Source organism: Clupea harengus, chromosome 18 (assembly GCF_900700415.2).
Source record: "Clupea harengus chromosome 18, Ch_v2.0.2, whole genome shotgun sequence".
NCBI lineage: Eukaryota > Metazoa > Chordata > Actinopteri > Clupeiformes > Clupeidae > Clupea > Clupea harengus.
Genome location: NC_045169.1, coordinates 16,901,114 through 16,912,281, shown reverse-complemented (window position 1 = coordinate 16,912,281; position 11,168 = coordinate 16,901,114). Strand labels below are relative to the sequence as shown.

At 41.8% G+C, this 11,168-nt stretch overlaps 1 protein-coding gene across 1 annotated transcript; it reads left to right on the top strand.

Moving 5' to 3' along the window:
• Positions 1-3,167: 3,167 nt before the first annotated feature.
• Positions 3,168-9,774, top strand: LOC105912884 (N-acyl-aromatic-L-amino acid amidohydrolase (carboxylate-forming) B-like). The gene is made up of 7 exons (XM_012841891.2): positions 3,168-3,417; positions 4,220-4,469; positions 4,763-4,958; positions 5,456-5,549; positions 6,331-6,438; positions 6,680-6,792; positions 9,222-9,774. Exons 2-7 carry the CDS (start codon positions 4,234-4,236, stop codon positions 9,441-9,443), a joined length of 969 nt encoding a protein of 322 aa, XP_012697345.1. The 5' UTR covers positions 3,168-3,417; positions 4,220-4,233; the 3' UTR covers positions 9,444-9,774.
• Positions 9,775-11,168: the final 1,394 nt, after the last annotated feature.

Here is an 11,168-nt window from a genome sequence, read left to right as displayed (position 1 = left end):
AGTCAGTCAAGTGTTTTTCAAATGAGGCATCCTCAGTCTTTTCAAGAAGTGTTGAAGTGCTGCCAAATACAGTGCTGGTATGACAGGATTTTTAAGATAGTTGTCACACTCTCTTGAGTTTCTTACATGAGGTTATACAATAAATTGTGTCAGCACACAAAAATACAAAACCAGGTGTGCTTCAGTGCTTACCCCTTTCTTTCAGGTTTCAGATACAGATAAGCTGCGTTGTGATGAGCACTGACACCAGAAAGGCCACCCTCTTAGACACACCCTTTGAATACAATGCCACTACAATTGTGGTCACACCTCAGTGAGATGGTAAGAAGGCCCTATTGTGCGACGCCATGGGTGTATATCATTGTAGGTACACTCCAAATAGTGTTTTTGAATGTGTTTTTACATAATGCAAAGCCAAAGGTTAACCGATTATGCAACACATTGTGTGGTATCTTATGTAATATTGGCCACTATGTTGGTCATTTCAAGGGTTTCGAAATGGCCACTATGTTGGGTCACTGCTACGAACAAAATAGTGTCCTTATAAGGGTCCAGCAGCGAACTTACATTCATTATTCATTCCCGAATACTGTAACATTTCATTGACACATTACATTAATATGTTTTACCATTTCATTGAGTGCACAGAACATTCAATAAAGTATGGGAAATGAAAATCGGAAATACACTGGAAAATCCAGACTAAAGACAGACCTTTAACTAAAGTGCATTCTAAAGACAGACCTTTAACTAAAGTGTATTACATTCGGTGCACCTCAATATGCTGTAGCTGAACTGTCATATCAAGGGAACCAAAAGAGTGGTTACGGTAATACACTGTGCAGTTGAATTTACACTGCAATGGCTGCATAATGTTGCATAATTTGCTATTAGTCCTAAAAACCTAAACTGTAACTATAACTATAGTCCGGACACTCCGCTTCATTGACTCTTTTCGTCTCTTTGGGAAGTTACTAATTTTGTATCTGTAACACTTTCCTTGAACCCTGCTTCATAAGACCCTCATGCTGTGTTCTGGTCAAAAATGACCATTTTGAAACTTCTTCAGTCTTTAATAAAATCTATTTTCTTTTATTCTTATTACTCATAAGGATTCATGGTATTGATACATTTGTTGTGTCTGGTCAAAAATGGCTGGCCTTTGACATGAATGTCCAAGACTGAAAGACTTATGACTGATAACAAATGATTAAGTTGTCAGATGTCACATTTAATGCAGTCAGTCTGGGTGTTGATAGAAATAGGTGGACATTTTCATCATAAATCACATCGGTCATTTTTGACCAAAGACACAGCAAGTGTCTTGTAAAATTATAGATTTTATGATGTATATTTTATGCATATTTTAAATGTATGTTGTTTATTCTTAAATACATTGTTAAATACACAAAATAATAATAATCCTGAAATTTGCATTAGTTGTATGTATATTCAAATATTTTGTAAAATTAGCATTATGATTCCACACTCATTTACTGTGAAAGGGCTGCATATACTGGGAACAAGTCGGATATCCTTCGACTGGCGGACACAGCTTGTCCTTGGACATTCCTGTTACATAACCATGGCAAGAGCTCAAAACATGTGCGTGTGCATATCTGACATGTGTTTATGCAGAGAGGGGGGAGTCAGGCTAATTGGAGCCTTCTCTGAAACAAAATTACATTTCTTTTCTACCTTCATCAAATGTAACAACGCTGAATAAAGCGAATTCTGTTGTCAGGCAGAATGGTTTTCCTGAGGTTCATGCAAATAGCATTGAAAATCAAAAACGGTAAGTAATCTCCAAAGAAAAAATTTAGATACACCTCAACCTGGAAAACTGAACATTCCACGAACAAGTGGCCTTGTATAGCCAAGAGGTCACGTACAGAATCAATCTAAAACATTCAAATTAATTTGTGATAAATCATCTGCATTTTCTGCATCGCTGGGATAAAGTAACCCTCTGACCAAGGCCCAAAGCATTCCTACTTTTACATCTAGATTTGGTCATTATTCATAGCCCAGTCGTTTTAGGGATAGACATTTTGAATAATTCAGTAGCTGTCAGCTGTGTGTCTGAAAGAGTGTGACACATGACACAGGCTGGCTCTTTATGAGGGCCTAGCCTATCCTCTGCCATACTACAACGGTGTCCATTTTATGCTTTCAGGGCTTCCTGCATTGAGGGCAGCTTCAAAGGCTGCCTGGAAAGTGCCATCCCATACATTACAGAGAGGTGAGAGAGGCGGGTGTGTCCTCTGGACCTCTGCACCAAATGTGTGAACGGATCAGGATGTGTGGGATGAGGACTGAAGTGGGCAGAGGAGAAAAAGAGGGCGGGAGGGAGAGAGAAAGAGAGAGGGATAGAAAGGCCAGGGGAAAGGGGAAGTGACAGATAGGGGGATATTGAGGGAAATGCAGGAAGAAAGAGGGGAGAGAGAGAGAGAGGTTGGTTGCGAAAGAGTGAGGCAGAAAGAGGGATAGAAAGTCTAAAGGAGAAAGGGTTGTTGAGAGGCTGGAGGAAAGAGAGAGGAGAGAGAGAGACTGGATGTGTGAGAGAGAAACAGAAAGATGGATAGAATGCTTGGGGGAGAGAGAGAGGCAGAGAGAGGGATGTTGAGAAGCTGGAAGAAAGAGAGTGAGATGGGGGGATAGTGAAGCGGGCAGAAAGAGAGAGAATGAGGGAGAGAGAGAGAGAGAGAGAGAGAGAGAGAGAGGGTGGAGCCCCATCACTCCACATAACTCTGCAGTGTTTGCTCACAGGAGAGATGGAGGGGGTGAGAGAGAGGTAAAAAGAGAGAGAGAGAGAGGTAAAGAGAGAGAGAGAGAGAGAGAGAGAGAGAGAGAGAAAGAGAGAGAGAGAGAGCACAGCACAGCATAGCAGCAGTGAGTGTGAGTTGAGATAGCTGAGTCAGGGAAACCCTGTAAAAGCATTCGGAAAGAGGTGGGGATGAAAGAAAGAGTGTGTGTGTGTGTCTGTGTGTGTGTGTGTGTGTGTGTGTGTGTGTGTGTGTGTGTGTGTGTGTGTGTGTGTGTGTGTGTGTGTGAGAGAGCTAGCGAATGACAGAGAGTGAGAGACAGACAGAGAGAAAGAGAAAGAGAGAGAGAGAGAGAGAGAGAGAGAGAGAGAGAGAAAGAGAAAGAGAGAGAGAGAGAAATCCAGGGGTGGGAAAGTGGTCTGAGAAAGACTGACTCAGTGGTCTGAGACTGGCTGCTGGTCTTCCTGTATCCACTCCCTTCTCTTGATGCTTTAATGCAGATGCCTGGCTCTTACCACACCCTAACAGCCCACCGGTCTAGGTCAGAGTTCAAAGGTCAGCGTTCTGCCACGTGCCAGCACAATCTGTGCCACTGTCCATCAGGCGGGGCAGGACAAAAGGAGAGGAACACACAACCCGGGAGAGGGGCGAGGTAAGGCGGATTATTCCCTGCGTACATTTGTGATTCCTTAGGGTTTGTTCAATCAAAGCGATCATGCTACATAAGTGAGCATGTGGTCTCAGTGGTAAGCAGGGAACCCTGCTCAGGAGGGGGAGCCCATCAGTGTGGTCAGTGTGGAGACTCTAAAAGGGCACAAATGTGAAGTAGCAGTTGGTGGGGACAGGAAAGTCACAGAGAGAAGGTTAAAGAAGAGGAGGAGATGATAGAGGGAGGAGGAGAGGAAGAGAGAATATATGATAATGGTAATGGTAATAAGGGTAGCTCGGGTGTTAATTCGTTCATTTGATTTATTCTGTTTGTGTGTTGTGTGATGTTATTAAGAATCATGCATTTCCCACCTATAATGTATTTACCATTGTTGTAGGTACCATATTTTACCTATAGCCTCAGTGTAATTTTTTCGTTCTGTTAAAAGAAATAATCACAGTTAGCTTTTTAGTTTTGCTTTTAGCAAAGGCTGCTATAATATGCTGGTATATATTGTGTAGCTGTCATTTTTTTTACCAATTGCCATCCATTAATGAATTCATCCATTCACTCATTCCTTAATTATTTTTTAGCTTTTAGCCACGGCCGTTTTAATGCACTGGTATGCATGTGGCTGTTCCGTCGCTGTCTGTCACTAATTCAATCATTCACTCATTCCTTCATTGTGTTTAGTATAGGCTGTTTGTATGCAGGGGTTTACATCATGTGGCTGTCCTTCTTTTGCCATTTGCCAATCAATCAAACAATCGTACAATTCATTCGTATTATTTTGCTGCAATTGTAGTGTCTTGGTCACAGATGAGCACAGTGTCACTTCCTGCCTTGTCCCGCGTGGCTGTGTGTGGCGGTACTCATGGCAACGAGCTCTCGGGTGTGTACCTGGTGCGGGAGCGCCTGAAGAAGAAGCAGCAGCAGCGTGAAGGGCAGGAGTCCTTCAGCGTGACGATGGTGATGGGAAACCCGCGCGCTGTTCAGCAGTGTCGTCGCTACACCGAGGCAGATCTGAACCGCTGTTTCACTCGAGCCACTCTCAAGTAAGCTAGCACAGTACTCTATGCCGTCATGTACACTTAACGACATCATGGTTTGTTTGTGTATTTTCACACTGATAGCCTACAATAAGTTTAAAATCTGACAGAATGTAAATGGCAGAATTAATTCTGTTTTCTGGGAGTAAAAACTGAAAACGTTGTGGAAAATACTTTAACACATGTAATTAGGTGGGGAATGATTCTGACGTGTTCAATCCCCCTCAATGAGACCAAAAGTTAGTTGGTCGGTCCTCACTCACTCTCTCTCTCTCTCTCTCTCTCTGTCTCTCACTCAGTTCTCCCATCTCTGATAAAACGCCATACGAGATTATACGTTCCCAAGAGCTAAATGGTCTGCTGGGGCCCAAAGGAAGCCCTAAAGCCATGGATCTGGTGTGCGACCTACACAACACCACAGCCAACATGGGCCTATGCTTCATCACCTTCTCTGACAGCGATTGGATCTCCCTGCACATCTACAGGCATCTCCAGGCAGGGGCAGCAATCCCGTGTACTAGCTGAGTTTGGGCTTAACCTATTACTCACACTTGCATCTTTAACCTCTAGTAGTGCATCTGATTGTGCATTCAGTTATGCACAGCAGAATAGTAGACAACATGGGTGCGAGGATGTAGACTGTGATGGTTCGCATGTAAAGTAAAGTTGTATAGGGCTGGAGACATGTATGTGGTAGTATGAGGAAAGAATTTGGAAACCCATTTGTTATCTCTTGTACTGAGTCAGACACACTAAAGTGTCTCACTGCTTGCTCTCCCCAAAGCACCTGAACACATTATGTATATACGTTATGTGTTCGTATGAGTTCCTGTTATGTATACAGTAGTTTCATGTGGCGGTCTGGTAAAATGACCGAAATGTTTTGCTTCAGAATGTTTTACAAATGAATGTATTATGAATTATTATTAATATGAATTAGGGCTGTAACTACTGTAAACACTGAGGAAGCTTTTTTTCCACTTTGCTTGCAGAGAGAGCTGGCCACCATACCTGTACGATACATACACTTCGACTTGCCAAAGAACGAAGCCTACTCTTTGGAGTCAGTGGGAAAACACGGCTTTGGTGAGAGATACGTTTAAATGAATGGTTTCTCAGTTTGTGTAGGAGTGATTGTGTGTGTATGTGTGTGTTCAGACAATGCTGGGGTGTGTCCGTGCACAGACGCGCGAGCGCCATGTATAACTAAGTGAGTTACTTCAAAGCAGCACCTGTTCCAGGAAACATTTTAATCGTTTAATTTGGGCAGACCTCAGACAAGAACCTTTGTCTCCTGTAAACCGCTCTGCCACTGGAAATGTGTTGTTTGCTGCACGGTTGCTGACGCACAAAGTCTGTTTGTGGTGTTTGTTTTGCTTTTTAATTACGGTGCCATGATGTGCAAGTGTTGAGCTCATGACGATGAGCAGTATGAAAGGGTTTGTAGTTTTACTACACCTATAAAGTATCAGACGTTTGCTCCCATTCACAGTCATGTGTAATGAAGACATCCAGGTATTCTCATCGTATGATTAAGCGAAGAAAAGTTACCTACGTAAAGCACTCACAGGAGTTAGACTAAGAGCTTGTGCCATAAAGTTGGATTTGTGAATTAGCCCAACTACGGAACTCTGGCAGTACTGATGAGCTAGATCACCTGCCTCTACACATGGAAGAAAGAATGTAGAAGTGTTCTTGTTTTTCAAGTCTAAACTGTTACATCTCTAATGCTTGAGAAATGTGAAATATTTCATCCGAATCTATCCACTAAGGTGTGGATCTTTGTGGGCACATCTAGCAGTATGTTAACATTTACCATTTGCTCTAAATGATTCACCACGACTGACAAGTACTTTGGTTTCCACAGCGATGGAGATTGGCCCACAGCCCCACGGTTCTGTCCGGTCCAACGTCTTTGTTGCAATGCAGGAGGGAATAGAGCTAATGTTGGAATGGATTCGCCTCTTTAACTCAGGTACTAAAAACTACAGCTCCCAAAAGGAACGAGGAAACATGCAAATAACGGTATGGGATATACCTCTTGTATATGATACACAAAACCAAAACTGTCTGGTTGGTTAAATGGTTGAATGGACACCTAAAACCTCCATAGCAAGAGTAGATACTTTCTCCGGACGTGATGTTTATCCAGGTGTGAAAATCACACACTCTAATATCTGATATCCTCCTCCATTTCCACCTTCTTTTGTTTTAAGGGACTCATTTTGAGGGAGGGTCTGTGGAAGTGTTCACTTTGGTAAAGAACATTGACTACCCTCGAGACCCGGAGACACGCTCCATCACTGCAGCTATTCATCCAGAACTTCAGGTGAGTGTCACCCGTGGCCCAGGTCTCAGTGTGCCTCATCCCAGTGAAACCCCTGTGAGGTCCCCACGTTTAGGACTGTGCAAGTGTGGGCTACCTAACCTCACACAAATTGTAATCAATGTTTTATAAATCTCAAAAACCTCAATTCCTTTCAACTGGCATTCCCCTGAAGCAATGTCTAGTGCTGGGCCCTATATATCCTTTATGGTTCTACTAGAAACTTCCAGAAAGAATCATGCCAGAACATGTTGTCATTACACAGACGCCTTGATCATGAGGACGGAACACGGAATAACCCATGTCTTTCCCCACATCTTTGTTTATAGCAGATAAAGAGCATTTAAAGTAAAGTGCAGTAACCAGGCACGTGCAACATACTCCGGATTCAGCAGTGCATATCTGAACCACAGCACCAACACCAGCACCTACACCGACACCAGCACCACACCAACACCAGCTCCACACCAACACCAGCACCAACACAGCAAAACACTCTTAGCAGCAGCATCATTTTGAATCAGCTGCAGCTGTTTAATGGTCAATAGTTAATGATCACTGGCTGTTTGTCCACAAATAAGGAAGATATGAATGAATGCAGCAGTAAGCTGTGAGAGAGTTTGAGACAGGCATTATATCAGATTATTTATGGCTGCTCTGAAAACGTCATGGGAGGACTGCAGTGGCCAATATGTGCGTGCACACTCCAGATTCCGCAATGCAGATCTGAACCACAAGCATTTCAATGCAAACAGGTCGGCAACTTTTAGTTGTTCTCTATGTTAATTATTCAGATGATTTATTACTGCTCGTAAAAGGTCATGGGAAAACAGCACTGACTAATATGTGCCTACATGCACTTTCTGTGCCGGGTCATGAAAAGGTGATAACTGGGAACTTTGGCTAAGAATCATGCCAGATAATGTTTTCTCTGCAGTTGTCATTACACAGAGGCCTTGATCATGAGGACGGAACACGGAATAACCCATGTCTTTCCCCACATCTTTCCCTATAGCAGATAAAGAGCATTTAAAGTAAAGTGCAGAAACCAGGCACGTGCAACATACTCCGGATTCAGCAGTGCATATCTGAACCACAAGCGTCTCCAACTCTAGCCATATATACTGTTTAAGGCACCTAGGCTTTTAATGTCACTGAGCTAGATTTCTAATGCAAACAGGTCGGGCAACGTTTTGTTTGTTCTGTAGGTTCACTTACTGGTCAAGTTATATGACTTTGCTCTCTGACAGTGCAAGGCAATACATCAAAACAGTTCAATCCACATGTAATGGGTTAATTGTGCTACTGCAGGAATTCCCTCCAGGGAATACCTACTAATAACCTAGCCCAACACGTCATACAGGTTTGTTATACAAAGAAAGACAGACACAGTGTCACACCAAAAATACAACTGTTTATAGCTGTTTATAAAAACAAATTGATGACTAAAAATATATACATGCACGCCTAGAAGGAGTTCAAATATAAAGTATACATACGTTTAGGCCTAACAGCCAGTCAACTCAGTGCAACCTAGGGAATGTGACGTTAAAGGTAAGCTCACAGAAAGAGGGAGTCCAATTAAATCAAGTGATTTATCTGTCAGCTTTGGTTCAGGGGGGGGGGACTATTACACCTACCTGATTGAGAGATATAAATCTTGAATATTTTCATTTTAACTTAAAGCCTTATTATGGTTTGACAAATAATGTTGGAAATCAAAGACCACAGATTTCCTGTCCTGCCTTAAAGTAACACTATGCAAAAATTTGACACATTTTTGAGGTATGGTTTTATAGGAAACTAGTTTTAGTACCATCCTCAAATTCATTTTGATAGCATATGGTCATGTGAAGGACAGATTAACACCTGTGTCTTCCCCATTAGCAATCCACCATATGCCCTATGTAGTTCTGTGTAACTGAAAAGCTTTCAAACGCATGCCATTGCCAGCTATACTACCAAAAGACACCAGTTAGTGTGTTGGCAAGCTCCTATCAGTCATCTGGGCTGTTGGTGGTGTTTGCAAGGTTTTTGCATGCCTTTTAGGTAGTTAGCTTACTCATTTTGGAACAGAACTCCATATTGCTGCTTTAATGCCTCAATAATAAAGAATAATACCCCCATGCAAATACCTGTAGGGCGGCGACATATGACAACACAGTTAAAACAATCCACTGGGGGGTATGACGTCCAAACCCAAATGTGAATAATTCATTGCATACCGCGATGACACCATGGTGTAGTCTACCTAAATTAACATGATCTCGTTAGTAAGTCTTTTCCATTACGCCTTTCTTTCTTTATTTTCATGTCTCGCGATCATGTAATGTTTTTTTGTATTTTGTCATATCTGAGGTAAATTACACTAATTTATATTAAACATTTATTTTCTTTCTTTTTCTTCCCTTCTTTCTGTATCTCTCCCTTAGGATCGTGACTTCTGCCTCCTTCACCCAGGCGATCCGCTGTTCCTCTCGTTCTCTGGGGAAACCCTGCGCTATAAAGGGAAAGAGCCACTCTATCCGTTTTTTGTAAATGAGTGTGCCTACTACGAGACGGGCATTGCTCTCTCTCTGGCCAGCCGAAGGAGAGTCACCATTCCATCCATCCAGTGCAACAGAGACCGATTGACGATGGGGACGGACGTGTGAAAACAAGAGACATGTCACAGGCGTCTCCTAGACTGGGGTCAAGTGGATAAAGACACAAATCCTTTGATTCGAACTCCACAAGAATGTGTGTGTGAGGACTGCACGAAGAAATCATCACAGAAATACAACATACGTCATCTGCTTTAATTAATATACCGTATATATATTTTCAAATTCTCTAATGCAAAACTCTAATGCAAATGTAGCACTGCTTGAACAGCCATTTCAAAGACAATTCTGGGATATCATGAACAGAATTATGAAAACAAAAGATAATTGATCATTGATTGATATTGTCATTTCAAAAGCTGAAGAAACCAACTTTGCTTGATTGTGTCTTTTTCTACCATAATCAGTTTTTTTCTGTCTGTATATAACACAGCCAGACCTGAAGTGTAAATAGTGTACAGATATACAGCCATCATTAAATTAAATAGCAAAAACACAGTTGCCATAAATAAACAAACTACTTCTAAATATCAAATGTAAAAAAAACAACTCTTTCTAATACAAGACAAATCATAGTAAACGTAACAAATAGTAACACTGAAAATAATTAATAAATAAATAAATAAATATGGTGGCAATGTGAACTGACATAAAATTAATTAATAGTATTTCACTACTGATCACCTATCGTTAAGCCATCAGCTCTGCGCTCTCCACCTCCTCCAAATAATTTTGGCTCATTTTAGGTAATAACTTCATGGGATCTACAGCTCCCATGTTTAGGCATAGTCCAGTCAAAGAGAGCCAGCCCCAAGCCACAATATAACCTATGCGTCTCTATAGTCCACCCCACCATTGTTCGAAAAACCTGAAATGCATGTTCCCTCATTTGGGACGAGGAGGCCTCCTGAACAGTCTGTTACATATGTGAGTTACGTTGCCACGGATTCCCATTCATTGAAGACAAAGAAAACCGACATGAATGCCACAGGATTGTCATCTCTGAAAAGGTAATCACACAGACAGCACAGTACACAGTAAAACATGGTACTCATAGGACACAACTGTGCCAAGGGTGGTGTATACTGAAAAAGGTTATGTTTTAAAGCTGCTGTACGCGAAATTAAGGGGTCCTCCCTTTCCCTTTAGGGTGCTGCGAATCTGCGAAATGATTGGAAAGCAGGAATGCTCATCTCTTTGGCATTGTGGTTCTGACTGGTGCCGCAGAGCTGGACCCTGTTGAAATTCTTGTTGCTAATTAAAGACAGATTAGGAGACCATTCATGTTTGACAGTGTATCTACTTTAGTGTCAAAGTAATGTAAAGACAATTAGCCTATGTATATGATGGCTCAATTCTGAAGAAAAAAACAGACCATCTTTGCAGGTCTTTGCATATGAGGTCATATTTTCAGAGGCTAACTTTTTAAACTCTATCAGGCTGTACTCTATCTCCCGTGGCAACCATCGCCCAGATAGTCATTACAGACGCTGGACTGTGTTAAATCCAGTTCAACGCTCTTTCAATGACAGTTTTCTTCACTGATTCACTGAACTGTGTTTGACCTTCATTTATTTCCTTTGGTACCACAGGCAGCTCCCAATGGCCAAAAGAAACTGACATTCAACACCACACTGATCAAAGTGTTTAACAAGAAATGTTTTGGGGGGAAAGTGTACATTATGTGCCTTTCTGTGCATATACCTTCCCCCCAGTTTTCTTTTCAGTCTCTTATGACACAATCCTCTCTATTGCACCTTGAATTCATAAGCTCAA

Coding starts and splice junctions, on each gene's coding strand:
- LOC105912884 (XM_012841891.2), top strand. CDS start 4,234: ATGAGCACAGTGTCACTTCCTGCCTTGTCCCGCGTGGCTGTGTGTGGC. Junction 5,550..6,330: donor AGTGGGAAAACACGGCTTTG/GTGAGAGATACG, acceptor TGGTTTCCACAG/CGATGGAGATTGGCCCACAG. Junction 6,793..9,221: donor CTATTCATCCAGAACTTCAG/GTGAGTGTCACC, acceptor TCTCTCCCTTAG/GATCGTGACTTCTGCCTCCT.